At 54.7% G+C, this 25,272-nt stretch overlaps 1 protein-coding gene across 2 annotated transcripts in view; it reads right to left on the reverse strand.

Annotated features, from left to right (window-relative positions):
- Nucleotides 1-2,698: 2,698 nt before the first annotated feature.
- The window catches only part of DGAT1 (diacylglycerol O-acyltransferase 1), a 28,010-nt gene continuing 5,436 nt past the window's right edge, over nt 2,699-25,272 (reverse strand). For both annotated transcript variants that reach the window (XM_081323335.1, XM_081323334.1), the window contains exons 2-17: nt 21,673-21,760; nt 18,074-18,114; nt 16,170-16,255; nt 15,826-15,878; nt 14,020-14,125; nt 11,518-11,637; nt 10,082-10,156; nt 9,757-9,860; nt 8,962-9,000; nt 8,251-8,292; nt 6,860-6,904; nt 6,030-6,142; nt 5,760-5,825; nt 4,362-4,449; nt 3,875-3,937; nt 2,699-3,744 (exon numbers count right to left, since the gene is read on the reverse strand). In XM_081323335.1, coding sequence (XP_081179461.1) covers nt 3,598-3,744; nt 3,875-3,937; nt 4,362-4,449; nt 5,760-5,825; nt 6,030-6,142; nt 6,860-6,904; nt 8,251-8,292; nt 8,962-9,000; nt 9,757-9,860; nt 10,082-10,156; nt 11,518-11,637; nt 14,020-14,125; nt 15,826-15,878; nt 16,170-16,255; nt 18,074-18,114; nt 21,673-21,760 — 1,276 coding nt within the window. In that variant the 3' untranslated portion in view covers nt 2,699-3,597. The remainder of the gene's footprint in view (nt 3,745-3,874; nt 3,938-4,361; nt 4,450-5,759; nt 5,826-6,029; nt 6,143-6,859; nt 6,905-8,250; nt 8,293-8,961; nt 9,001-9,756; nt 9,861-10,081; nt 10,157-11,517; nt 11,638-14,019; nt 14,126-15,825; nt 15,879-16,169; nt 16,256-18,073; nt 18,115-21,672; nt 21,761-25,272) is intronic.

Raw genomic sequence — 25,272 nt, forward strand, 5'->3', positions numbered from 1 at the left:
ATGCGCCATAGAGGCGGATGCTGCAGCCGGTCCAGCCGAAAGTCTGGAGCGGCGCCGGTTGGGGACGATGGGGCCGCGCGTCCGGCCGGTTTGCAACCTGGGAGTGTAGTCCTTTCTCTCGGCGGAACCAGGGAAGAGCCCCTCGGTCCCCGAGGCCCAGTGGACGATCCCTTAAACTGAGCCAGCCGTCTGCAGCAGCAGCCGCAGCCAGAAAGGCGAAGACGATCCTGGGTTGCATAAACAGAGGCGTAGAATCATGATCGCGGGAAGTACTGCAGCCGATATTCGTCACCATATCAGAAAAACGATGTTGAGAGTTTGGAAAAAGTGCATAGAAGAGCAACTAAGATGATTGGGGGACTGGAGGCTAAAACATACGAAGAAGGCTGCAGGAACTGGGTATGGCCAGTTTAGAGAAAAGGAGGACGAGGGGGGACAGGATAGCAGTCTTCCAGTATCTGAGGGGCTGCCCCAATGAAGAGGGCATCAAGCTATTCTCCAGAGCCCCTGAAGGCAGGACAAGAAACAACATATGGAAACTAATCAAGGAGAGAAGCAACCTGGAACTAAGGAGAAACTTCCTGACAGTGAGGACAATTAATCAGTGGAACGGCTTGCCACCAGAAGTCGTGGGTGCTCCAACACTGGAGGCTTTTAAGAAGAGACCGGACAGCTACCTGACGGAAGGAATTGGTCTAAGCCGGTCTCTCCTGCTTGAGCAGGGGGGTGGACTAGAAGACCTCCAAAGTCCCTTCCAGCTTTGTTGTTCTGTTCTGTTCCTCGTGAAGCTGGAAGGGGACAAGAAGCACCAAGGGCTGAGGGGGGCTGGGCAGTGAGGCAGCCACGCATGAAGGGATATGGGCGGGGGGGGGGGAGGGGAGAATCAGTCATTTGCCCTAGCCTAGGTCCTTGGGGGGGGGCTACTCCACATGGGGCATCTGGAGCTTTTCCCAAGTTTGTAGGAACCAGATTCTCTGCCTTCAGATCTACCACCAATGAGGTGGTGGCCCTTTGCAAGCTGAATGCAACGAAATTTCATTTTAATGTATGCCAATTAGTGTACATTCAAAGTGACTAAAATAAAGTTCTTCTATTCTAAGAAGGAACCCAAGAGATTCATGAATCAGCCCATCAAACTATCAGGTTTTTTGGATAGTTTTGATTGAGTTGCTTTCCAGTCTTAGCAACCTTATGCTTGCTCCCTAAAAGTACAGGGAGTCCCCGACTCACAACCACAATTACCAGAATAAGAGGTGGAAGGGAGTTTGAAGGTCTTCTAGTCCAATGTTTCTCAACCATTGGCAACTTGAAGATGGATGGACTTCAACTCCCAGAATTCCCTAGCCAGCCTGGGAGCTGAAGTCCATCCATCTTCAAGTTGCCATGGTTGAGAAACATTGCATCTAGTCCAGAGGTAGGCAACCTCGGCTCTTTTATGACTCATGGACTTCAACTCCCATGAATTCCTGCTGGCTCAGGAATTCTGGGAGTTGAAGTCCATGTCATAAAAGAGCCGAGGTTGCCTACCTCTGATCTAGTCCAAGCCGCTGCTCAAGCAGGAGACCCAGATGATAGGAAGCAGAATTGTCAACTAGTCTCCATTTTGAGTGAATTTGGATCACCTTTCCTCCTTAACATCTTGCCTATTAAAGCAAGACTTGAAAACATGGTTTTAACCAAGATATTACTCAGGTATGCTCTTTTATCACAGACCAAACACTATTATAATTACTCTCTCTTCTAGACTGGCGCATTTCTGTTTATAAGTGAGCTAAAATCAGCAATGAATGAGTTGCTAGTTAGCCATCTGAAGAGTCTGGCCTGAATGAGAAAGGCCTAGGCCAGGGGTAGGCAACCCTGGCCCTTTTATGACTTGTGAACTTCAACTCCCAGAATTCCTGAGTCACCCTGGCTCAGCTTGGAAGCCTCTCCCTTTCCCCTCAGCATGGCTGGCTTAGGAAGTCTGGGAGTTGAAGTCCACGAGTCATAAAAGAGCCGAGGTTGCCTACCCCTGCTTTAGGCCAATCACCAGGAGACAAATTCTAGTCCCGCCTTAGTTACGGAAGCTGGTTGGGTGACTTTGGGTCAATCAACAGGAAACAGTGAATTCTAGTCCCGCCTTAGACACAATGACCGCTGGAGTCAGTCTCTCTCTTTCAGCCCAACCCACCTCGCAGGGTTGTTGCTGTGGGGAAAATGGGAGATGGAAGAAGTATGGTGTGCGTTCGCCACCTTATTTATATAAATAATAAAGGAGGGATGCAAATGAATATGGAAAGAGGGGAGAAACTGCTTTTCATGGATCACCTTGTTCTCCACCAGCCGGTCATCCATTTCTGCCTGTTCCCAAATGTGGGAAGACTTCTCCAGGCCAAGGGGAAACTTTGGATTTGCCCCAAAGTTCACATCTCTCCAGGCCTCCTTAGATCCCATTTTTCAGAACAGCCCAAGTGGGCTCAGGAATTCTGGGAGGCGAAGTCCACAGGTCTTAAAAGTGGCCAGGCTGGGGCACCTCTGCTTAAAGCTTGCTAATTTTGTTCTCTTTCCCTCATGTCTAACTGCCGCAAACGCCTCCGGCTTCATCCTTGAGTTGGTCGACTCACTGCCCTTCCCCAGAGCCCCCCAGGGACCCTCTGGCTGCTTTCCCTCAAGGGGGGTCTTCCTCCCCACTGCCACCGCACAGAGACAGAAACGTTTTGAAAATATGCTTTAATCACTGGGTACCGGGCAGATACATTCTGCAAACTCTTAAAAAGTTGCTGGGTTGACAAAAAACACGGTCGGGCTAGGTAGCAACCCACCCACCTCGGGAATCAGACAGTGGCTCTGGCTCCTGCCAGCCTCCCGGAGTCCCTCAGGCCTGGGGCAGCTGCCAGAAGGGACCAGTGGCTGTGCAAAGCTGAGCCCCAGAAGTGTCGGGACGGACCAGGAGTGCAGAGAACTGGGACGCCTCTTGTGGGGCAAGGACAAGCCCTAGGCCCTGGTTCTACGAAAAGCAGCAGCGGGGTGAGCCCTGGAGCCCCAGGCCCGTGAAAGAAGACGGCATACCGAAGAGGGCCAGACGCCCCGAGGGGGGGAGGTTGGGGGAGGAGAGGGAGGGGGGGCTGCTCTCATCCGCTGATGGGACTGGGGAAACCCCCAAACAAACCTGAGTCCTTTAAAGTGCCAGTGAGGCAGCCCCTTTGCCCACCCGTTCAAGTGGCCCAGCTTCCCTCTGAAAAGGCCGCAGCCTCTGCCCTGCCAGGCACGGTTGGCGTCAGTCCTAGTTCCTATTGCATGGATGGAAGGCAACGGCTCAAGGGGTCAATCCTGCCAGAGGACCAGCTCAAAACCGGGGCACCAGGAAGGTTATTGCATCGATCCAATATTCGGACTCAAGAGTACCTGACAGACAACCATCTCACACACACGCACATGCACAGAGACAAGATAACACCCGCCAGGCAACTCATCCTCAGCAGAATCCGTGTGGTGCCTTCAGTGGATCTGGGCCTCCCAGGAGGCGGCAGAAAGTCTGGAGGGGGGAGGCTGGCCACGGCCAGCACCCACCCCCCCGCTGATCCTCAGGAGGAAGAGGCAGGACGGAGGAGGAGAGTGTCACTGGCTTCCTTCGTAATTCAGCACGTAGTAGTCGTGGACATACATGAGGACGGCGATCGGCTGGCCAATGATCAAGGACATCCAGACCGCCGCGTTCCCATAGTTGCCCTGGAGAAAGCGGCTCACAAACCAGGAAAAGGGGATCTGGGGAGGGGGGGAGACCAGCAGCAGCTTAAGAGGGGGGGCTGGGGGGTGGCAAAAGCCCTGAGGTTTGTCCACAGCCCCTCCTGGGCTCCCCGAATGCCACCCGTGGCCGCGAGCCTCCTGATCTCACCTGGGCCATCATGCCCATGAACGCCCACAGCCGGAACATCTTCAACGGGACGCTCACCAGGTACTGCCAGGGTTGAAGAGAAATGGAGAGATCAGCTGAAAGTCACCACGGACGCCCTCTTGGGGGGTGGGGTCAACTAAGCCCAGGGAAGGGGACAGGTGGGGGCCAAAAGCAGGCTCTGTTCTTATTTGAAAGTCCCCGTGGAAAGGAAAGGGTTGTGTAAAGAGCGCTAGGGCTTCGCTTCAGTCACGCCCAGGATCTGAAGCAGCCCTGAGGGGGTCCCTGGTGCCCTCCGAGCTGGGTGGCTTTCTTGCAGATGTTTCATTAGGCAAACCACTAGGGAACATCATCAGCTGGCACTGATGGTGTTCCCTAGTAAGGTCGCGAAACGTGCAAGAAAGCCACCCAGCTCAGAGAGCCTCCAGGACCCCTCCCGCATTCCTAGTTCGGATGCGGCCCGTGTCGGTTAGTAGAGAGAGGTACTAACCTCGTGGAAGAAAGCAGAAGCGAGGAACACAGCCACGTGGCCCGTCCACTTCCCAGTTCCCTTCTTCATCAAGGGCTTGTAGAGATGCCTAGAAAATGCACAGGGGCAAAAGAGACGCCGCCCTTAAGAGAGTCCTGACCTCCAGGGAGAGCCAGGGGGCCGGTGGGTCCCTAAGTCCTTCCCACGTGGCCTCAACGGCATCTGGCAATAGGCGGACTTAGGATCACCTAAGGATCATCCTTGCCTGCTTGGACTTAGAAAGAGCCAGCCTGGCAGGTACCCTGGAGAAGATGGAGGATGGCGTCTCCCAGGTAACCCGGCATCCCTGGCTCAAGCAGGTGGAGACGGCCGATGAGCTCCAGGAACGTGTCTCTGGAGATTCTCCCTCCTCCAGGTCAGGCCTGTCCCAAAGGTGCTTTTTTCAGGAGGCCACTGGACTTTCCTGTTGTTGCTTTTTTGAAGACCTTTTGCTTCTCATCCAAGAAGCTTCTTCAGCTCTGGCCGCAACGACTCTCAGAGAGAGTGCTAACAACCAGACGACCGCAAGGAGTACAAATCCTTCCTCCGTCCCTCACCGTCCAGGCAGAACTGAAGAAGCTTCTTGGGTGAGAAGCGAAACGTCTTCAAAGAAAAAACAGGAAAGTCCAGTGGCCTCTTGAAGAAAAAAGAAAAAGCACCTTCGGGACTCCAGGAACGTGGGAGCTTCTGCCGCAAGGAGGACACCAACCTTCGGGCATGGAAAACGAGACAGGGCCGGGAAGGTCAGCTCAGCCATGCCAGCTAGGCCTCTCTCTCCAGAAACGGTGTGAAGGCTCCGAATCCCGTTTCTCTCCTCGAGGCCGATGAGGCCCTTCCGGCTTTCAGATCGCCAGGCTTGGAGGAGCCCCAGCGGCAGCTGGACCAGGCGCAGGCGGCCGGCTGGCTCCAAGCGGGCCTCAGGAGCCCCTCTCTGGGCAGGAATGCCCACCGTTCCCGGGGCTGAAGCAGGAGCGCTCTTCCCCACCTTGCCCCTTTCAGGTGGTCCTTGACTTATGACCTCAACTGAGCCCAAAATTTCTGCTGCCAAGCGAGACAGTTTTCTGAGTTTTATCCCACGTGACGACCTTTTCCTGCCACAGTTGTTAAGTGAGTCGCTGCCGTTGTTAAGCTAGTCACCCAGTTGTTATGCAAATCTGGCTCCCCGTTTGATTTTGCTCGCCAGAAAGACGCCAAAGGGGATCACGTGACCCTCCCGGGACGCTGCAAACCCTCATCAATACGAGTCAGTGGCCAAGCGTCCGATCACGCCACTAGGCGGGAAGCGGCAGTGGATGTAACTGTGAAAAACTGGTCACTGTGTAACTTTGAAGGTCACTAAACGAACGGTTGCAAGGACCACCTGGGGCTCGGGTGTCCTACCTCAGGCACCACTTGTGGACGGGGATGTTCCAGTTCTGCCAGAAGTAGGTCACTGACTCCGCGTTCCTGCAAAGGAGCAGCAAGATCAGAAGAGGCATGGGAATGAAAGGCCGGTCTAGGAATGATGGGGCATCTCTACGCTCATAAGCCCTCTCCCCTCTCCTTTGGACAGGGGCCGTCCTGGACCACTCCAAGTGCCAAGATGGAGGCAGTCCTGCAAGTGGCCCGTTCACAAAGATCCCACGCACGAAGACACACTAGCCGACTCACCACCAATCCCGGTAAAACTCTCGGTCCCCAAACTGCAAGATCTCGGCGAGAAAGTTCATGATGGAGTGGAAGTACCAGTAGAAGAAGATCAGCCAGATCAAGTGATTGGGAACCTGTAGAGACACGAGACAAAGGAGGCCCCGTTGGTGCTCTTGGCTTCCTCCAGAACAGGGCCACTTTAAGACAAGTGGACTTCAACTCCCAGAATTCCCCAGCCAGCATGGCTGGCTGGAGAACTCTGGGAGTTGAAGTCCATACATCATAAAATGGCTGAGGTTGCCTGCAACGCCTTTTTTACCATTGAGATAAAAGTCCTACAGAGGCCCTACGGAAAGAGCTTTTCTAGGCACTTTCTTCCTGTGACCAGTTTGGATTCTATGACTTGCACTGGCTGGGGAATTCTGGGAGTTGAAGTCCACACGGCCTTGTTTGGGGACTCCTGCACTGAAGAGCTTCCTCTTTGGCCCCAAGGAGCTTCTGGGAGCAACGTCCCAAATCCTGAACCAGGAGAGCAGCTCCCACCCACCTTTAGGGAAGAGTTGCTGTTGGCCTTCCCTAGTGCCAAGCCAGACGGGCCTTGGGCTCTGGCGCAGGAGGAAGCCATTTTTAAGTCTGCCCCAAGAGACACATTCCAGGGACAGCCACATCCTGCAGGTGGACCACGGTGCTGGGCCCAGAACTGGAGCTACCAACTTCCCTTGGAGATGGAGGCCACACTGGCGTCCCCCACACTGCCCACTAGCCCCGCTTCCCAGCTGGGCCTCCTCTCCTGCCTTCCAAATGGAGACTACAGCTCCCAGGATTCCTCGCCAGCCATTTGTGGTACTTACCGCTAGCTTCAGCAGACGCTCGATCATCCTAGAGTAGTCCATGTCCTGCAAAGCAAGAATAGCTTCAGTCTTCTCCTTCCCCAAGGCGGCCCTGTCCCCATCTCTCCCAGCTGCTCAAAATTAACCCCAATGTCTCTTCTAGATTGGCTGAGGCACATGGGGGTCTGAATCTCCGAGCTTCTCAAGTTTCTAGGCATGTGGGCGTCCACATTCGTTAATTTCCTAGCCAGCCAGGCAATTGCTGAAATTTCCAGATCTGGAATTTGCCTCCAGAAAGTTGTGGGTGCTCCATCACTGGAGATTTTTTTAAAAAACTGGGTAGCTATTAATCTGGAACGGGATAGGGTCTCCTGCCGAGCAGGGGGTTGGACTAGAAGACCTCCAAGGTCCCTTCCGGCTGTGTTATTTTATTAAAACTGGCAGCTGAGAAATACTGTCCAGTGTATTTAGACACGCAGCCCGCAAGGTTGGAGAAAAGACAAACATGGGGGTCAAAATGCTGTCCCTCGCCCCCTGCAGCAGGAGACGGGTGCGAGGTTCAACCATAGAGGGGTCCTCCAGGTGGGAGAAAGTGGGGCCATCTTTACCATGAGCAATTAGGAGGGAGGGGCTCCTTGCAATGAGGTATCCTTGCACAAGCAGGGCTCTTCAAACGTGGCCCTTTTATGACTTGTGGACTTCAACTCCCAGAATTCCTCAGCCAGGCACGTGTGCCTGGCTGAGGAATTCTGGGAGTTGAGGTGCACAAGCCATAAAAGGACCACATTTGAAGAGCCCTGTTCTAGGGGCCTGCCCTCTCCGTGTTAGTGGCGGACGCTCTTGGGAGGTTCTTTGGTTGGGCCGTTTACCGCTGACTTGCTTGGGGGACTGCTGACATCTTGACCGACGGTACGCTCATCTGGGGGGTGACCGCCGGTGGGGAGGTGTTTTGGGGTCTTTGCGTTCTCTTTCTGGCTTGTTGGTCTTTGATCTTGTTGGACTTGGGTGCTCTCTGAGCTGGGTTGTTTCCCTGCAGGCCTTTTATGACCCAATTAGGGAATATCATCTGTGCTAGATGGATGTTGAGAGGAGGAGGAGGAGGAGGAGGAGGAGGAGGGGGATTATAGAGAGTGCCTGGCGCTCTGTGCTGGGCGGTTTCCTGGCAGACGTTTCATGACCCAACTAGGGAACGTCATCCGTGCTAGAAGGGAATGAGGTTCACAACTTCTACCACGGATGACGTTCCCTAGTTTGGGTCATGAAATGCCTGCAAGAAAACCACCAAGTTCAGAGACCACCAAGAAACCTCCGTTTCCACCCTGAGGTACAAAGGTTCTCCTTTATCCATACAAGCTTCTAGTCCCTGGTGCTCCAAGGACCTTCAGCGAGGGAGCAAGAAAAGCGGAGCTTACCCGGAAAGGCTTCATGGAGTTCTGAATTGTGGGCACCATCCACTAGAAGAGGAAGACCGGAGACAAGTCGCTTATGGGCCATGTTGTCCAGGCCTGACCAACCCCCCAGAGGGGCTCTCTTGCCCTGGGACAGACTCCTCCTTGGGCAAGAGAACAAGGTGCCGAGGGGGGCCATCTTCACATGCACAGCAACTCCAGCCGTTCAAGATCCTTGCCGATGAGACCCAACCGCTGCACGGCTGTTCTAGAGCGGCCTTGACCGGAAGGAGCCATTCTGGTCCACTCAGAGGCAGCCAGACTGGGGAAGCGGGGTGGGGGTGGGGGGCTGTCCTTGCGACGGTCCTGCCCTCCCAGCCCTCAAGGGTGCAACTCTGAACCAAGCCTGAGGAAGCCTCGGGGGCCTTGGGCCGACTTCCACACCCCTGGAGCCCACTGCCTCCCCTCCAAAGGCCGGGGAGACTCCTCCGCAAGTCAGGACCAGAAGCACCAGAGACTCAAGGCGGGGCCAAGCCCCGGCTCTGGGTCCGCAGCCCCAAAGGGAGGGGCGACACTCCTGCAGCCTCCCAGGGCCGCCCCCCACTCCCTTCCCAGCTCTGGGCCGCACCAGAAATCTGGGATTCTTACGAGAGGCCAGAGGAGAGCCTGCCAGGGGAAGCCCCCCCTCCCAGTCACGGAGGAAGAGGGCAGGCCCAGAGCCCCCCCCCCACTCACCTGCTGAATCAGCCCCACCAGCAACTGCAGGAAGAAGAGCTGCAGGAGGAGGAAGGGGGGAAGCCAGGGTGAGTGCAACCAGCAGCGCCCTCCGGATTGCCCGTCCCAACCGCTTCCCATCCCTCTAAGCGTCCCTTGCAGCCTTGGGCCCTTTTCCCGGGGAAGCCGTAGCCGAGGACTCGCTGGAGAAGCGGCAGGGCCACAAGTGGCCAGAGCCTCCAGTCGGACGGCCCCTGACCCAACGGACCCGCTCCGGCTGCAGAAGGGCCCAGCTGAAATCCCACCCGGCCGCCTGGGGGTCAGCCTGGATGACCGAGGCGCCTCCCAGGACCAACGCTGCCAGCGCAGCTCCCTTCGAAACTCAGCCGCCCGAGGAGAAGGTCGCAGGTGGCCGCCCTCCAATCTATGAGCGCAGGCAGTCCTCGGCTTACGACCCCAAATTTCCGCTGCTAAGCGAGACAGTTGCTAAGCGGGTTCTGCCCCATTTTACGACCTTTCTTCCCGCAATCGTTAAGCGGATCGCTGCCGTGGTTAGCTTTGTCACACGGTCAAGTGAATCTGGCTCCCCATTAGCTTTTACTGCCAGACGGTCGCAAAAGGGGAGCGCTCCCTCTGGGGACGCTGCGACCGTCACAAATAGGGACCGGATGCCAAGCGTCCGAATTTTGATCCCGTGACCACAGGGGACGCTGCAACGGTCGTAAGTTTGGGAAACGGTCATAAGTCGCTGAAAAGCAGCTTCCCCCACCCCACCCCCGGGGCTGGAGGGAGGACCCCGCCCAGAAGGAGGCTCACCATCTCGAAAAGCCTGCGCAGAAGGAAGCGCTTGCGGATCCGTGGGGAACGGGGGAAGTTCAGCTCGTAGCACAGCGTGGGGGCCAGCAAGAAATAGTAGAGATCTGCAGGGGGGGGAGAGGGGGACCCTTATGAGGGGCTGAAAGCGAAGGGCGGCGTCCGCCTCCCACGGAGGAAAGAGAGCCGAAGGGGAGGGGAGGGCACGGCCACGTCGGCATCCAGACTGGGGGAGGGGGGGAACAAGACGCCGCCACCCAGGGCCCACGGCCACCGCATCCCACTCAATTCCCGCCCCTCCTACGAGACCCCCCCCCGGTCTCCTCACCTCTGTAAGTCAGGTTGTCTGGGTAGGTCACCTCTTGTGGAGTCGCGTTCCCGTTGGCTTTCTGTGGCCCTGGAGCTGGAACGGAAAGAGACCGTGGTCACGGCGGTGGTCCAGCTGATCCAGGGAGAGACACACCCCCTCCTATTCCACCATCTCCGAGGGAAACGCCGGTGAGTCACAAGCCAGCTCGTCCACTGCCCTGGGGACGGGGGGACCCTGGAAGGCCAGGAAGTGGCTTGTGCCAGGCAAGAGGCAGGCAGGACCCCCGAATTGAGCATGGAGGAGGAGTAACAGGCAGCAGGCCGGAGAGTTCCCATCTCAGCCCAGCTGGGGGTGTCCCAAGGCGGCACTGGCAGCCTCCCCCATCAGCCAGACTGGGAGAGGTTGGCTCAAGAGCTCTCTGAAGAGCATCCCAAAGATGGGTTTTCAGGAGGCAACTGGTCTCTTGTTTTTCTTTGAAGAAGTTTCGCTTCTCATCCAAGAAGCTTCATCAGGTTCTGACTGGATGGTGGGGAATGGAAGGATTTATACTCCTTGCAGAGACCTGGTCATTTGCATCCTTTTAGAGCAGACATGTCAAACTCGCGACATCACATGACGTCGCACAATATATCGGGAGAGCTTTGCCATTGCCAGCAATGGGGTGGGCCCGGCTTCCGGATGACACCTCCGGCCCGTGGGCCGGCAGTTTGATACCTCTCTTTTAGAGAGTTGTTGAGGCCACCCGGAGGTTTGTCTCTGTCCTCAGGATCACCTGAGTGGTGCAAATGGGTGTGGAGCCATCTTGGAATTGCTGAAAGGACGGTGTTGTAGACTGGAGGTAGATGAGGTCGTATCCCTCCCCCTCTGCCATACTGTCCCTTCAGCAGGTCCAAGAAGGCTCCACACCCATTTGCACCACTCGGCTGACCCTGAGGACACAGACAAGCCTCCAGGTGGCCTCAATGACTCTCCGAAAGGATGCAAATGGCCAGGAAGGAATATAAATCCTTTCCCACCATCCAGTCAGAGCCGAAGAAGCTTCTTGGATGAGAAGCGAAACTTCTTCAAAGAAAAAACAACAACCAAGGAAGTCCAGTCGCCTCTTGAAAAAGCACCTTTGGGACAAGCATGACCTGGGCGATGGAGAAGCTCCAGAGACCTTCAGTCTGAAGAACAGACACTGAAATGCTACCACTCCAAGCACCAATCCAGGAAGGTTGACGTTCCTCAACTAAAACATCTCAGCCATCAGTAGCTGGACCCACAAACCGGGTCTTCCTTGGCCCTCAGCAAGCTCCTTCCTCAGCTTCCCTTGAGTTCAGAGGCCTTCAGGGGCCACCTTCTTTTCCCTCCCTCCCCCCCCCCACAAAGCACCCCCTCCTGCCCCCCGTGCCAGTCCTCCCGATGTGGGCCTCCGGAGGAAGCCAGGCCAGAAGAGGCCTCTCTGTGCTCACCTGCGTGCCCTCGGGCGGCTTTCGCCGACCGCTTCTGGCGGCACCACTTGTTGACGTCCCTGAAGGAGAAGAGCTTGAGGAAGAGGATGGTGTGGACCATGAGGGCAAAAACAGCCCCAACTGTGGAGGAGGACAGGAAAGGCAGGTTGAGGGGCTTCACAGATGGCGTTGCCTCTGAGGTGGGGGAGCCCCAAAGAATTCGTGGCCTTGGTGAAGAATCCAAGGTGCAGCTGGGAAGGAATGACGGGGCGAAGCTGCTTGAACATGGTGCCTCTAGATCAGAGGGCCCCATCCTTTCGGGCACCGGGGACCGGTTCCACGGAGAGAAGATTTTCCGTGGACTGGAGGGGGCCTGGTTTTGTGTGCAGCCTGCATCCCACGGATGGGGCTTTGCTTGTTTCTGCGGACCGGTTGCTGGCCTGCGGCGGGCTGGTACCGGTCCACGGACCGTGGGTTGGGGACCCTTGTTCTAGAAGGCTGAAAGGAAGAGGTCCGCTGCGGCCTTGGGAACTGAAGCAGCCTCTCGTCTCCCCCAGATTCTTCCTTCTCTCCCAAACAATGAAACAGCCCAAACATCTGGTGGGCCATGTTCAGAACACAGAACAGCAGCTTTCCCGTGGGCTCCTTGGTGGATACGGGGCTCCTCCCAACCCTCTGCAAGACCTCTGCAAACAACTCACAATTTTTTTTTTAGGTTAGATAACCTTTATTGTCATTTTTCCTGTGGACGCAATGGCACACATTAAAAAATGAAATTTAGTTGCTTCCTCTCAAAGTGTACATATACATAGCACACATTTAAAGCATACTATATACAACATAGAAGGGACGCGGTGGCTCAGTGGGTTAGGACGCTGAGCTTGTCGATCGGAAGGTCGGCAGTTTGGCGGGTCGAATCCCGAGTGCCGCGTAACAGAGTGAGCGCCTGTTACTCGTCCCAGCTTCTGCCAACCTAGCAGTTCGAAAGCACGTAAAAATGCAAGTAGAAAAATAGGGACCACTACGGTGGGAAGGTAACAGCGTTCCGTGCGCCTTTGGCGTCTAGTCATGCCGGCCACATGACCACGGAGACGTCCTCGGACAAGCGCTGGCTCTTCGGCTTTGAAACGGAGATGAGCACCGGCCCCTAGAGTCGGAAACGACTAGCACGCATGTGCGGGGGAACCTTTACCTTTACCTTTTTATATACAACATATGTATAGACCTACACCAGGGGTAGGCAACCTTGGCTCTTTTGTGACTCGTGGACTTCAACTCCCAGAATTCTGGGAGTTGAAGTCCACGAGTCACAAAAGAGCCAAGGTTGCCTATCCCTGACCTACACCCTTACATATAAATAACCTATAAATATTAATCCCTGTCCATCTTGAATACATAATGGAAGGAGGAAGCTTCAGAGTTCACAAGGTTAATACCGTACGGAACAAAGCTGTGACCGAATCTGACTGTCAGGGGTGACCGACACTCCAGAAGTTGGGCTCAAGATCAGAAGGACCTGAACAGACTTGAAGTCTGGGCCCCTACCTAACAAATTCAGTGTTGAGGAACACAAGGTTTTACACTTAGGCAAGAAGAGCCAAAGGCCCAGGTATGGAATAGGTGGGACCTGGCTCTGTGAGTAACTGTGAGAGGCATCTTGGGGTCCTTCTCCAAAGCACATGAAAGCAGCACAACGAATTGGTGGGAAACCAATCGAGGAGAGAAGCAACCTAGGGAGAAATTTCCGGAATGTTCCGGTGAGAACAATCAATCCGTGGAACAGCTCAGAGAAGTTCAGAGAAGAGCAAGGAAGATGACCAAAGGCCTGGAGACTAAAACCTATGGAGAATGGGTGCAGGATTTGGGAATGGCCAGTCTAGAGAAAAGAAGGGGGGAAGGGGGGGGTATGAGGGGCTGCCTCAAAGAAGAGGAAAGGTCCAACCGATTCTCCAAAGCACCAGGAGGCAAGTCAAGACACAACGGATGGAAACCAATCAAGGAGAGAAGCAGCCTGGAATTAAGGAGAAACTTCCTGATTGGGAGAACAATCAGCCAGCGGAACAGTTTGCCACCAGACGTTGTGGGTGCTCCATCACTGGAGGTTTTTAAGAAGAGACTAGACCAGAGGTCTTCAAGCTTGGCCCTTTTATGACTTGTGGACTTCAACTCCCAGAATTCCTCAGCCAGCTGAGGAATTCTGGGAGCTGAAGTCCACAAGTCATAAAAGGGCCAGGTTTGAAGACCCCTGGACTAGACGGTCACTTGTCTGAGATGGTATAGCTTCTCCTGCTTGAGCAAGGGGTTGGACTAGAAGACCTCCAAGGCCCCTCCCAACTCTCTTATGCTGTGGTTCCTTGGCCATCCTGGAGGAGATGCAGCCCCACCCATGAACAGCTCACGGGGGCAGGACAGGCTGTGTTCAGGCAAGACAGTCCAAGCACCAGGTTGCCCCGAGACCCCCACCCAGCCCATTCCCACAAGACATCCTGCCTGGCAAGGCCCCCCTCACCGGACGGCACCCACCTGGCGTGATGGTGGTGACCGCCAGCACCACCAGGGCAGGAAAGCACAAGACCATCAGCAGGTTGAAGACGTGCAGGACGGTCCCACTGCGCTCGGATAAGGAGCCCTGAAGCACAAAGGAAAGGGGCTCATCTTAGTACCCAGAATCAGAGCCCCCCCCTGCCCAACCCCCAAAGGCTTAAGCGCAGCCCAGACCCCACCAGGAACGCTGCAACTCTCATTCTGACCCACACCTGATCTGGAAAGTCACGATGTCAACGCCTTACTTCTTTTTCTTTTCTTTTTAAATATATATATATTACTTTTTTATAATCACAAGTTATTAATATTTTATCAGCAACGTATTGTCTGGGTTCCAATATTTAACATCCTAATACATATTAAGTTCCTTTCTCTCTACCTTGTTTTTCAGGCCATTGATAAAAAGTATCCCATGTTCTAAAGCAGGGGTCCTCAAACTTGGCCCCTTTATGACTCGTGGACTTCAACTCCCAGAATTCCTCAGCCAGGCACGCTGGCTGAGGGATTCTGGGAGTTGAAGTCCACAGGTCATAAAAGGGCCCAGTTTGAAGGCCCTTCTTCTAAAGTATACCGAGTCTTCTTTCTCTTTCATTTTCAATGTCCACCTGTCCATTTCTGCACAATTTAGAATTTTTTTTTATTAACTCTTCCTCCGTTGGTAATGCTGCACTTTTCCAATGTTGAGCGAATACAATTCTTGCTGCAGTTAATACATGTAATATTAAATACATTCTTTCCTACAATTATACCTAACAAACATAATTCTGCCTTGAAGTCTATATACCAGACCCACCAGGAACATTGTTAACTCTCGTTCTGATCCAAATCTGAACTGGAAGTTACACCTTACTTCTTATCCTGCCCAATCAGGACTTTCTGCCAGTTCTGGAAAAGTGGCATCAGGGATATCCAACTGTGGTCACTTTAACACTTGTGGACTTCAACTCCCAGAATTGTCCACAGGTCTTAAAAGTTGTCCTAAATCCAGTCTTTACCCATGAAATGCCCTGAAAGCAGGCCGGAGACACCAAACACAAACCCACAATAACCATCACGCACCCACCCGCCCACCGGCTCTCTTGCTCAAGGTTTTGTTCTCAAGGGCCACGAAGGGCAAAGGATTCCACTAGTCCCCAACGTACGACCACGACGGAGCCCAAAATTTCCGCTGCTCAGCAAGACAGCTGTTATGAGTTTTGCCTTATCTGACGACCTTTCTTTCCGCGATTGTTGAATGAAACTTTGCAGTTGTTAAGTTAGCGACATGGCTGTTAAGTGAATCTGGCTTCCCCCATTGACTTCGCTTCTCAGAAGGTCACAAAAAGGGGATTGCGTGACTCCGGGACACGGCGACCGTCGTAAAGTATGAGTTAGTGGCCAAGCGTCCGAATTTTGATCACGTGACCTTGAGGATGTTGCAACGGCCGTTAAGAGTGAAAAATGCTCGTACGTCACTTTTCTCAGTGCCGTTTGAGCCGTCGCTAAATGAATTGCTGTAAGTTGAGGTCTGCCTATACTTAAAACAGCTGAATGCCAGATTTCCAGGAGAAGACTTGATCAAGCGAGTGAGATGGGAGTCTCTAAATTTGACATTGATTTAATTAAGAAAATTTATATGACTGCCCAAGCCATCCTCGGTGACCCCGGGTGGCTTGCAAAGATAAAAACCTAACATAAAAGGCAATAAGCCTCCGATCCCCGCCCCGCGACAACAGTTAACCGAGTTAATTGATCTGCAAATAAAGGAAAAGGAATAAGAGCCAAGGGACGGCGCCCCCTGCTCACCGCCGCCAGCTTCTTCTCCACGTGCAGAGCGACCAGCGCGAAGCCGTTGGCCCCTGGAAAGGAAAGCACAAGGATGGGGGTCTTGGCCACCCACAAGCCAGCCCCGAATGTGGCCCCCCCGCTCCCCCAAAGGCCTTCCCTCTCCACTAAAGCTCTGCAAACCCCTTTTTTGCCGGAACCCACCCTTAGCCTTCCCCGTGTCGTGCCGGAGTGTCCTGAACTGGACCTCCCCCCTGCAGCCAAATTTCAGGGGTTCAAGTGATACAGAGGCAGTAGGACCCCCGCCTACCCCGTTCCCTCCCCCGAAGGAAGGACAGAAAAGGGGGGAGGCAAAGCTGACTCACCAATAATAAGGCACGGAGCAGGCCAGCTATAGGGGTCCTTCAGAAACAAGGAGACGACTTGGATGGGGTCCACAAGAATGCCGTACCTGAAAAATAAAGAATCTTGTTGGCTCCAGGCCAACTGGGGGAGGGGGGGGAAGGAGGGGCAGCCTGTTGTGAGATGCGGCAGCCTGTCAGCCCCCCCCCCCGCAAACTTTTGTTATCTGTTTGCAGCTGAGATCTTTGCAGTTTAAGGGCTCTCTGAGTTTGTTTCCTTGCAGATATTTCATTACCCAAACTAGCTAACATCATCAAGGTTAGTCCTTCTGTAGTTTGAACACTGTGCCCCTCCCCACATATCTGTCCCAGAGCATTCCAGGGTTCTTAAGCAAGGGGAAGGGAGGGGCCTGTCCCCACATCGCTTTGCCTCATGCACAACGCTGCACTGTGCGTTGGAGGGGCACACACGCAGCAAGCCCTGCACAAATTTCTCCCCTTCGTGAAATGTGGGGGAAGGGAGCTGCAGAAAGGTCTTTCACGTGCATGCAGCACTGCAGCTGCAGGAGAGGCCAGGCTGGAGTGGAGAGGGCAACCTTTGAGGTGGCAAAAGGCCAAAGCGAAGGGTCTGAAGCCCCTAAAGCAACCTCGGACCCTTTAAGACTTGTGGACTTCAACTCCCAGAATTCCTCAGCCGGCTTAGTGGCCATTTGGAAGGCAGGAGAGGAGGCCCAGATGAGAAGTGGGGCTGGGGCACAAATGTATCCTCCTCTAAGGGAAGCTGGTAGCTCCAGTTCTGGGCCCAGGGCGGTGCTCTGGCTGTCCCTGGAATGCGTCTTTCAGGACAGACTTAAAAATGGCTCCCTCCTGCGTCAGAGCCCAAGCGCCCCCCCCCCCGCCCGTGGGACCCCTGCAAGGGGCTGCCTCTGGCCAGGGAGCAGGAGACGGAGGGCATGCAGAGCAGTGGGGAGCCACAGGGTGGCAGCACCACCCTTGCCAATCTGCCAGAAATAGAAAGAAGCTGGGCTGCTTCCGTGGTACCCTGGCATAGGGCTGCAAGAGGACCAGAACCTGGGGGAGGGGAGGGGAAGGACACCCCCTTTCCTAGTCCGTTCAGTCACAGTTTTGTTCCATAGAGCAGGGGTCCCCAACCTTGGCAACTTTAAGACCTGTGGTCTTCAACTCCCAGAATTCCCCAGCCAGCATGCGCTGGCTGGGGAATTCTGGGAGTTGAAGACCACAGGTCTTAAAAGTTGCCAAGGTTGGGGACCCCTGCCCTAGAGCATCAATCTTGGGAACTCTCCATGGGTAGCTATGTAGTTTCTTTTGAGAGCAGGCAACAGACTCCCATTTGTCACGTGGGCCAGAGTGCTCACGGCAAAAAATGTCGATAAAAGGTTCTCTTATCTTATCCAGTAGCTCCACTCCTATCTCCAGTGGCTGGATGACCGTGGAGATTCTGTCATCCGGGCTGTGGTGGGGTCCCAAAGGGGCTTTTTTCCAAATGGAGACTGGACTTTCTTGGGGTTTCCCCACCCCCCCTTTGAAAACGTTTCGCTTCTCATCCAAGAAGCTTCTTCAGTTCTGACTGAATGGTGGGGAATGGAAGGATCGATGTCCTTGCAATGGCCTGGTCTTTAAAAGCCCCTTTGGCACAGGGGCTACAGCGACCCAGCCATCCCCCCCCTGCAGCCCCCCCTCCGGTGATAATTAAAAGCAACCTTCCCCCCCCCCCCGGGCTCAGCAGTGTGGGGGGGGTGAGGGTGGCTCTGATGAGTTCTGTGCCATGCCTGAGCTGGCTTGGCACCCCAGGGCGATCTCTTGCCAAGGGGCTCCCCTGTAGTCCCCTGCTGACCCCCCTCCCTCCCAGGCAAGGGGCAGAGGTCAGGCCGGGCGGCAGGGCTGGAGGGGGGGAGCCCGTCACTCACTTGATGAGGTTCTCCAGGAAGAGGCGGGCGTTGCTGAGCACCTGCGGGAGACAAGAGAGATCAGGCAGGGAGGGGACGGGGGCCCGATCCACTCGGGGCCAGGGAGGAACGTGCCGCTGAAGAACAAAGGTCTGATGGAACCCCACCCTGGGCCGAACAAGCCAGCACCCTGCAGGCGGTCCTCGGCTTTTGGCAATTCAGCCCAACATTTCCGTCGCTAAGCAGGACAGTTGTTAAGTGACCTTTTGCCCCATTTTTACAGCCTTTCTTGCCACTGTTGCTAAGTGAACCACCGCGGACATTAAGCGAGTAACACGGTCGTTAAGTGAATCTGGCTTCCCAACTCACTTTCCTGGTCAGAAGGTTGCGAAAGAGGGATCGTGTGACCCCGGGGCATTGCGACCGTCATATATATGAGTCAGTTGCCAAGCGCCCGAAATTTTGATCAGGTGATCACTGGGGATGTGTGAAAAATGGTCATAAGTCACTTGTTTCAGGGCTGTCGTGACTTTGAACAGTCATTGAATCAATTGTTATAAGTTGAGGACTGCCTGTATTATTTACTGAATAATGCATGACAGAAGAGAAGTATATACACAATCCATATAATTAAATACAAAATTTCTACAGGAGGAGGAGGAGGAGGAGGAGACCAGTTCAGGTCTCCAGGCAGTGACCTCCGGCGATGCCTCGGGCAGACCTTCCCGTTGTGTGCAATCTTTGCCCACCAGCACCACGAACACAACAAGGGGAGTCTTTCGAAGGCTCTCCCCAACTTCAAAACCTGCAGGATCAAAACTCCCGCCATCTCTGCCGAGGGGGGGGAGGGAGAGGATGCCCCTCCCAGCCACCGGAGGGACCTTGGGGTGCCAAGAGTGCAGTTACAAGGCAGGACTTCCACACTTCAGGCCGACGACGTTTGCAAAGGGCCAAGGGGAAAAGGGCAAAGGACACGTCTGACTCACTCTCCCACCCACCCACCCCGAGTTAACCCAGCAAATCCTGCAGCGGAGGCAACCTTGGGCCGGCTGGCTCTCTGGAGGGCAGACTGACTGGCAGTGCCAGCCACCGCCACACCCTGGTTGAAGGTCAAGAAGCCAACGTGGCAAGGGCTTGCCACCTCCAACTGCCACCGCCAGCTGGAGGATCCGCCTGAAACAGGGAGACTACTGACGGCGGAGGTTCCCTGCTTGTGGGTCACGGACAGAGGGACACCCCATTTATTGTTAAGGTCTCACAACACACAAGCCATTTGCCCAAGGATGGAAACTAGCAAGACTAGCCAGCGGTGGCATTTGGGCACTCCACCAACAGGGACGGGAAGTCCTTCTTTTTAGACCACAGGTATTCAACCTTGGCCACTTTAAGACCTGCGGACTTCAACTGCCAGAATGGGAGTTGAAGTCCGCAGGTCTTAAAGTGGCCAGCTTTGGACAGCCGTACTGTACTCCGTGTTTCTCAACCGTGGCCGCTTTAAGAGGTGTGGACTCCAACTCCCAGAATTCTCCATCCAATATGCTGGCTGGGCAATGCTGGGAGTTGAAGTCCGCAGCTCTTAAAGTGGCCAAGGTTGGACACCCCTGCTTTATACTTATGGATGCCTCAGAAAACCCTGATCTGCAACGGCCCCCAAAGACTACAATGCCTTCTGTTGGGGTGCTGCCAAAAGCTTCTCCATGCAGAGAAGGTCCAGGGGCCTCTCGTGGTGCCCCTTTGGTTGAACTGGTGGAGGGGCCAGTTTCAGAAGACTCAGCCCCAAAGGGAGTCCCTGGTCCACGTGAACCAACATGCGAAGGACGGTTGCAGGAACTGGGCATGGCCAGAGAAAAGAAGGACTAAGGGGGACAGGACGGCAGTATTCCAATATTTGAGGGTCTGCCACAAAGAAGAGGAGGGGGTGAACTGGTTTTCCGAAGCACCGGAAGGCAGGACAAGAAGCAACGGATGGAAACTAGTCAAGACGCAGCAGCTTGGAACTAAGGAGAAACTTCCTAAGAGTGAGGACGATTAACCAGTGGAACAGCTTGCCACCAGAAGTTGTGGTTGCTTCATCACTGGAGGTTTTTAAGAAGAGACTAGACCAGGGGCCGGCAACCTTGGCTCTTTTATGACTCGTGGACTTCAACTCCCAAAAATTCTAGCTTGTGCAGAAATGGACAAGTGGACATTGAAAACGAAAGAGAAAGAAGACTCAGTAAACTTTAAAACAGGGGTCTTCAAACTCAGCCCTTTTATGACTCGTGGACCTCAACTCCCAGAATCCCTCAGCCAGCGTGCCTGGCTGAGGAATTCTGGGAGTTGAGGTCCACGAGTCATAAAAGAGCCGAGGTTGCCTCCCCCTGGACCAGACAGTCACTTGCCTGAGATGATACAGGGACGGCTGCTTGAGCAAGGTCCCGTCCAACTCTGTCGTTCTGTTATTATTCGGCTTTTTTCAGCGGCGGCCCCTGTGCCAGTTGGCTAGAACCAGCTATTTCGAACTGGGCTCTCTTGCTTGGCACAGCTGGCACCCAGGAGATCCCAAAACCAGCCAGGGAGAACTGCAGTGCAGGAGGACTTTGGGAGGGAGCCCAGCGCTGGGTCATTTGTCCTGCAGTCCCACCAGTCCATCCAGCCTTCCGGATGCCAGGAACCGTCCCGGCTCATGAGGGCGCTCCTGGCACGGTTCTCCTTCCCCAGGGCTGACAATGATCCCTCCGAGAGGCAGAACCTGCTTGGAGGTCACCACCAGGCTCCGGGGTTAAGCTCTCCATAAATTTCCGGGAGACTGAAGCCATTTTCCCCCAGGGAAGAAGCCCTCCGGAGCCTCAGGGCACTGAAAAGGCCCGGGAGAGCTGCCCTCCCTCAGAGGGGCTTCTGACAGCTGGGCAGGGGATCCTCTGAATTGGGAGGGGTCTTTCCTGCAAATGCCCGTGAGGGAGGAATCGTCACAAGCGGACAAGCGGAATGCTTGGGGAACAAGAGGGAGGAGGAACAGGGCAGTCCTCCAGCACAGGGGTCCCCAAAGGTGGCCCCTTTAAGACTTGTGGCCTTCAACTCCCAGAAGGCCACAAGTCTTGAACTGGCCAAGGCCGGACATCCCTGGCCTAAGGCAGCATTGTTCATGCTGCCTGGGGAATTCTGGGAGTTGAAGGCCACAAGTCTTAAAGGGGCCCCCTTTGGAAAACCTCTCTGGAGGCCGCGTGGAGACCTACCGCCTTCCCACCAAGAGAGGGTGGCTCTGGGGGGAGGAGGTGACCGCTGCCTCCCACCCCGGGGGGTCCCTCCTCTCCAATATCCTCAGCCATTCCATCCGAGGACCCAGAATCGCCCCTGAAATGCCCGAATCTCTTTGGCCTGGCCCGTTTCCAAGCAGTCCGTCCCGCCACGAGCCGCCACTTACCCGAAGCCAAAGCTGCCAGGCCGCCGGGCTGTTAAGACCACAATGTCCTCTCTGTGCTGCTAAGGGGCCGCCCAGAGTGCCTCTTCGGCCCGGCGGGCTGCCAGCTTTGGCGGCCCAAGAAACGCAGCTGGCGTCTGCCGCCGAGGGGTGCCAAGGGGCAGCGAGCCAGGCATCAGCCCTCCCCTCCCCCCCCCCGGGGATCGCAGTGGCTACTCACCAGCATGACCACACACCAGTTCAAGATGCCTCGGTAGTTGCTGAAGCCGCTGGCCGAGCTGAGCAAGGAGTCTTGCAGCTTGTGACACCTGGGGGGGGCGGGGGGGGGGAGAGAAGGAGGAGGAGCACCGGATTAGGCTGGATTTCAAAGGGGGATCCTGGGAGGGGGGTGTCCAACACAGGCTGTCCTTGAACCCCAAAGATCATCGAGTTTAGCCCCATTTTACAAGCTTTCTTGCCACAATTGCTGTGGGTCGCTGCTGCTGCTGCTGCTGTTAAATTAGTAACAAGGTTGTTAAGTGAATCCGGATTTTCCCCCACTGAGGTCGCAAAAGGGGATCACGTGACACACAGACACACAGAGACACACCCCGACGCCGCGACCGTCATAAATATGAGCCAAGCATCCGAATTTTGATCATGTGACCAGGGGGATGCTGCAAGTGTTGTAAACTTTGGTGACTAAAGGAAGGATGGTAACCGGAGGGCTCCCTCTGCACCTTGTGAAGACCACCTGCCCTTCAGCCTCAGCCTGTTGGGAAGGGCAGGTCCAGACTAGGGGGAGGGAGGGAGGGAGGGACAGCAACGGGAAGAACCCTGGGGGTCCTGACGTGGGTCTGGCTGAGGAATTCTGGGAGTTGAAGTCATCAAAGGGCCAGGTTTGAAGACCCCTGCCTTATCCCAAAGGTGCTTTTTTTAACCAGGCAACGGGACTTCCTTGTTTTTCTTTGAAGACGTTTCACTTCTGCTCCCAGAAGCTTTCTCAGCTCTAACTCAGTCTCGGTATAAACCCTTCCACTCCCCACCGTCCAGTCAGAGCCAAAGAAGCTTCCGGGAAAAGAAGCGAAACGTCTTCAAAGAAAAACAAGAAAGTCCGTTTGCCTCGTGAAAAGGCCCCTTTGGGAAGACGGAGAATCTCCATAGACATGAACCTCACCTTGCCCGTCCCCCACCAGGCACCGAGAGCAGGGAAGACCCACACACAATGGGCACATGACACGGCAATCCTGCCCCCCGTGCAAGAGACACACATCAGCTCTCCAGAAGTGCCAGAAAGCTGCTTCTCCCCTCCTGCCAAACCTGAATTTCCTAGGGAAAATAAGAGATTTTCTCAGCTACCTCCTTGCCCTTACTCAGGGTCGCCAACCTTTCAAGACGGGAGGACTTCAACTCCCATGCTGGCTGAGGAATTCTGGGAGTTGAAGTCCACCCGTCTTAAAGCGTCCAAGGTTGGAGACCCCCGGCCCTGGGTGTGTGGGTTCCCTCTAGTTCAGGGGTCTTCAAACTTGGCCCTTTTATGACTTGTGGACTTCAACTCCCAGAATTTCTGGGAGTTGAAGTCCACAAGTCATAAAGGGGCCAAGTTTGAAGAAACCCCCCCCCGTCTTGAAGCATCCTGGTTGAGGAATTCTGGGAGTTGAAGTCCACAAGTCATAAAAGTGCCAAGTTTGAAGGCCCCTGAGTTGGTGGCTAAAAGCTTAAAGCAGGGGTCTTCAAACATGGCAACTTGTAAGACTTGTGGACTGAGGAATTCTGGGAGTTGAAGTCCACAAGTCATAAAAGGGCCAAGTTTGAAGACCCCTGTTCTAGTCCTCCAGGCCAGCAGAGACTCCAGACAGGGTAGAATCAGCTGAGAACCTGGCTGAGTTGGAAGGGACCTTGGGGGTCTTCTAGTCCAACCCCTGCTCAGGCAGGGATTCCTATACCATCAACCCAGTGTGTGTGTGTGTGTGTGTGTGTGTGTGTGTGTGTGTGTGTGTGTTTTAAAAGACCACCCAACTCTACAGCAAGTCTGGGTAACGTGCAGTGGAAGCAGTCAAACTTTTTAGAAAAGGGTTTGGCAACCCGCCTTGGCCACTTTTAAGACGGGTGGACTTCAATTCCCAGAATTCCTCAGCTAGCATGGGAGTTGAAGTCCACCCGTCTTAAAGGGTCCAAGATTGGAGACCCCCTGCCCTAGGTGTGCTCACCTTTCCCAGCTCAAACGCAGGACTTCCCCTTGTGCTTGGGCACAAGAGGCCACCTGCCTGGACCCGCCACTCCCCTCGGCCAACCTTGGGTCCTTCAACACCTCCCGAGAACCTTTGTCGGCACAGCTGGAACCGCCTCTCTGCAGCTGGGCCAGGCACACAGCTCGGGGAAAGCCTGCCGCCACCCAGGGATTCAGGCCCAGTTCTCTCAGCCCAAGGCAACTAATTAGGCTTCCCAGGAGTAGGAGGACTCCTGCACTTGCATCCCTAGAAGTCAACATCCCAGGGTGGAGCCACAGATGTCAACATCTTCATTCCGTGTTCACACCCTCTGAACGCGCAGAGATCAAAGACTTCGCTTTCTGAGCTCATAGACTGGAACGGCAGGTTGCCAAATCCTTTCCTAAACAGCCTGACTGCTTCCACTGCACGCTGCCCAGACTTGTAGTAGAGTTGGGTGGTCTTTTAAAACACACATAGACACACTAGTGGTATAGGGATTCTTGCCTGAGCAGGGGTTGGTCACCACGATGTAAAAAAGAGGTTGAGACTCTGGAAAGAGAGCAGAGAAGAGCAACCAAGAGGATCAGGGGACTGGAGGCTAAAACTCATAAGGAACGGTTGCTGGAATTGGGTCTGTCCAGTTTAAGGAAGAGAAGGACCAGGGGGGACATGATAGCAGTGTTCCAATATCTCAGGGGCCGCCCCAAAGAAGAGGGAGTCAAGCTATTCTCCAAAGCGCCTGAAGGCAGGACAAGAAGCAACGGATGGAAACTCGTCAAGGAGAGAAGCAATCTGGAATTAAAGACAAATTGCCTAACAGTGAGAACAATTAATCAGTGGAACAACCTGCCTCCAGAAGCTGTGAATGCTCCAACACTGGAAGTTGTTAAGAAGAGACCAGACAGCCATTTGTCTGAAATGGTGTAGGGTTTCCTGCCCGAGCAGGGGGTCAGACTAGAAGACCTCCAAAGTCCCTTCCAATTCTATTGTTGCTATTAAAAGACCTCCAAGGTCCCTCCCAACTCTGTTATTCTGTTAATGTCAAAAGCCGGGTTCTCAGTGGACTTTGAAGTCTCTGCTGGCCGCTCTCCTTCCTCCCAACACCTGAACTTGCCACCACACCCAGGTGTGCAGCTCCTCTGCCTTTCAACATTCAGCCCAGGTTGAAAGATCCTAAGCATTAGGATGTTGCCTGGAAGCGGTCCGGGTTTGGATGGGGAGAAACAGGCTTCGACTCAATCCTGCCAAGACTGAGTGGCTGTGCATATCGGCATCTCGGGTCAACCAGGTTGTTCCACCACTAATGACGGAGGGGGGGGGGGTGAGGTGTTACCCTCCGTTGATAGGGATCGCAACTTGGGCGTCCTCCTGGATTCACGGCTCAATTTTGAAGACCATATAGGAGCCGTGACCAGGGGGGCTTTTGCCCAGCTTCGTCTGGTGCGCCAGTTGCAGCCCTATCTGGACCGAGAAGCCCTACGCACAGTCACCCATGCACTTGTGACCTCCCGGCTAGACTACTGCAACGCTCTCTACATGGGGCTGCCCTTGAGGACCACTCGGAGGCTTCAGCTGGTGCAGAATGCGGCCGCGCGAGTTGTGATGGGGGTCTCCCGATACTCCCATGT

The sequence above is a fragment of the Vipera berus genome (assembly GCF_964194415.1).
Source record: "Vipera berus genome assembly, chromosome: 3".
Classification (NCBI taxonomy): domain Eukaryota; kingdom Metazoa; phylum Chordata; class Lepidosauria; order Squamata; family Viperidae; genus Vipera; species Vipera berus.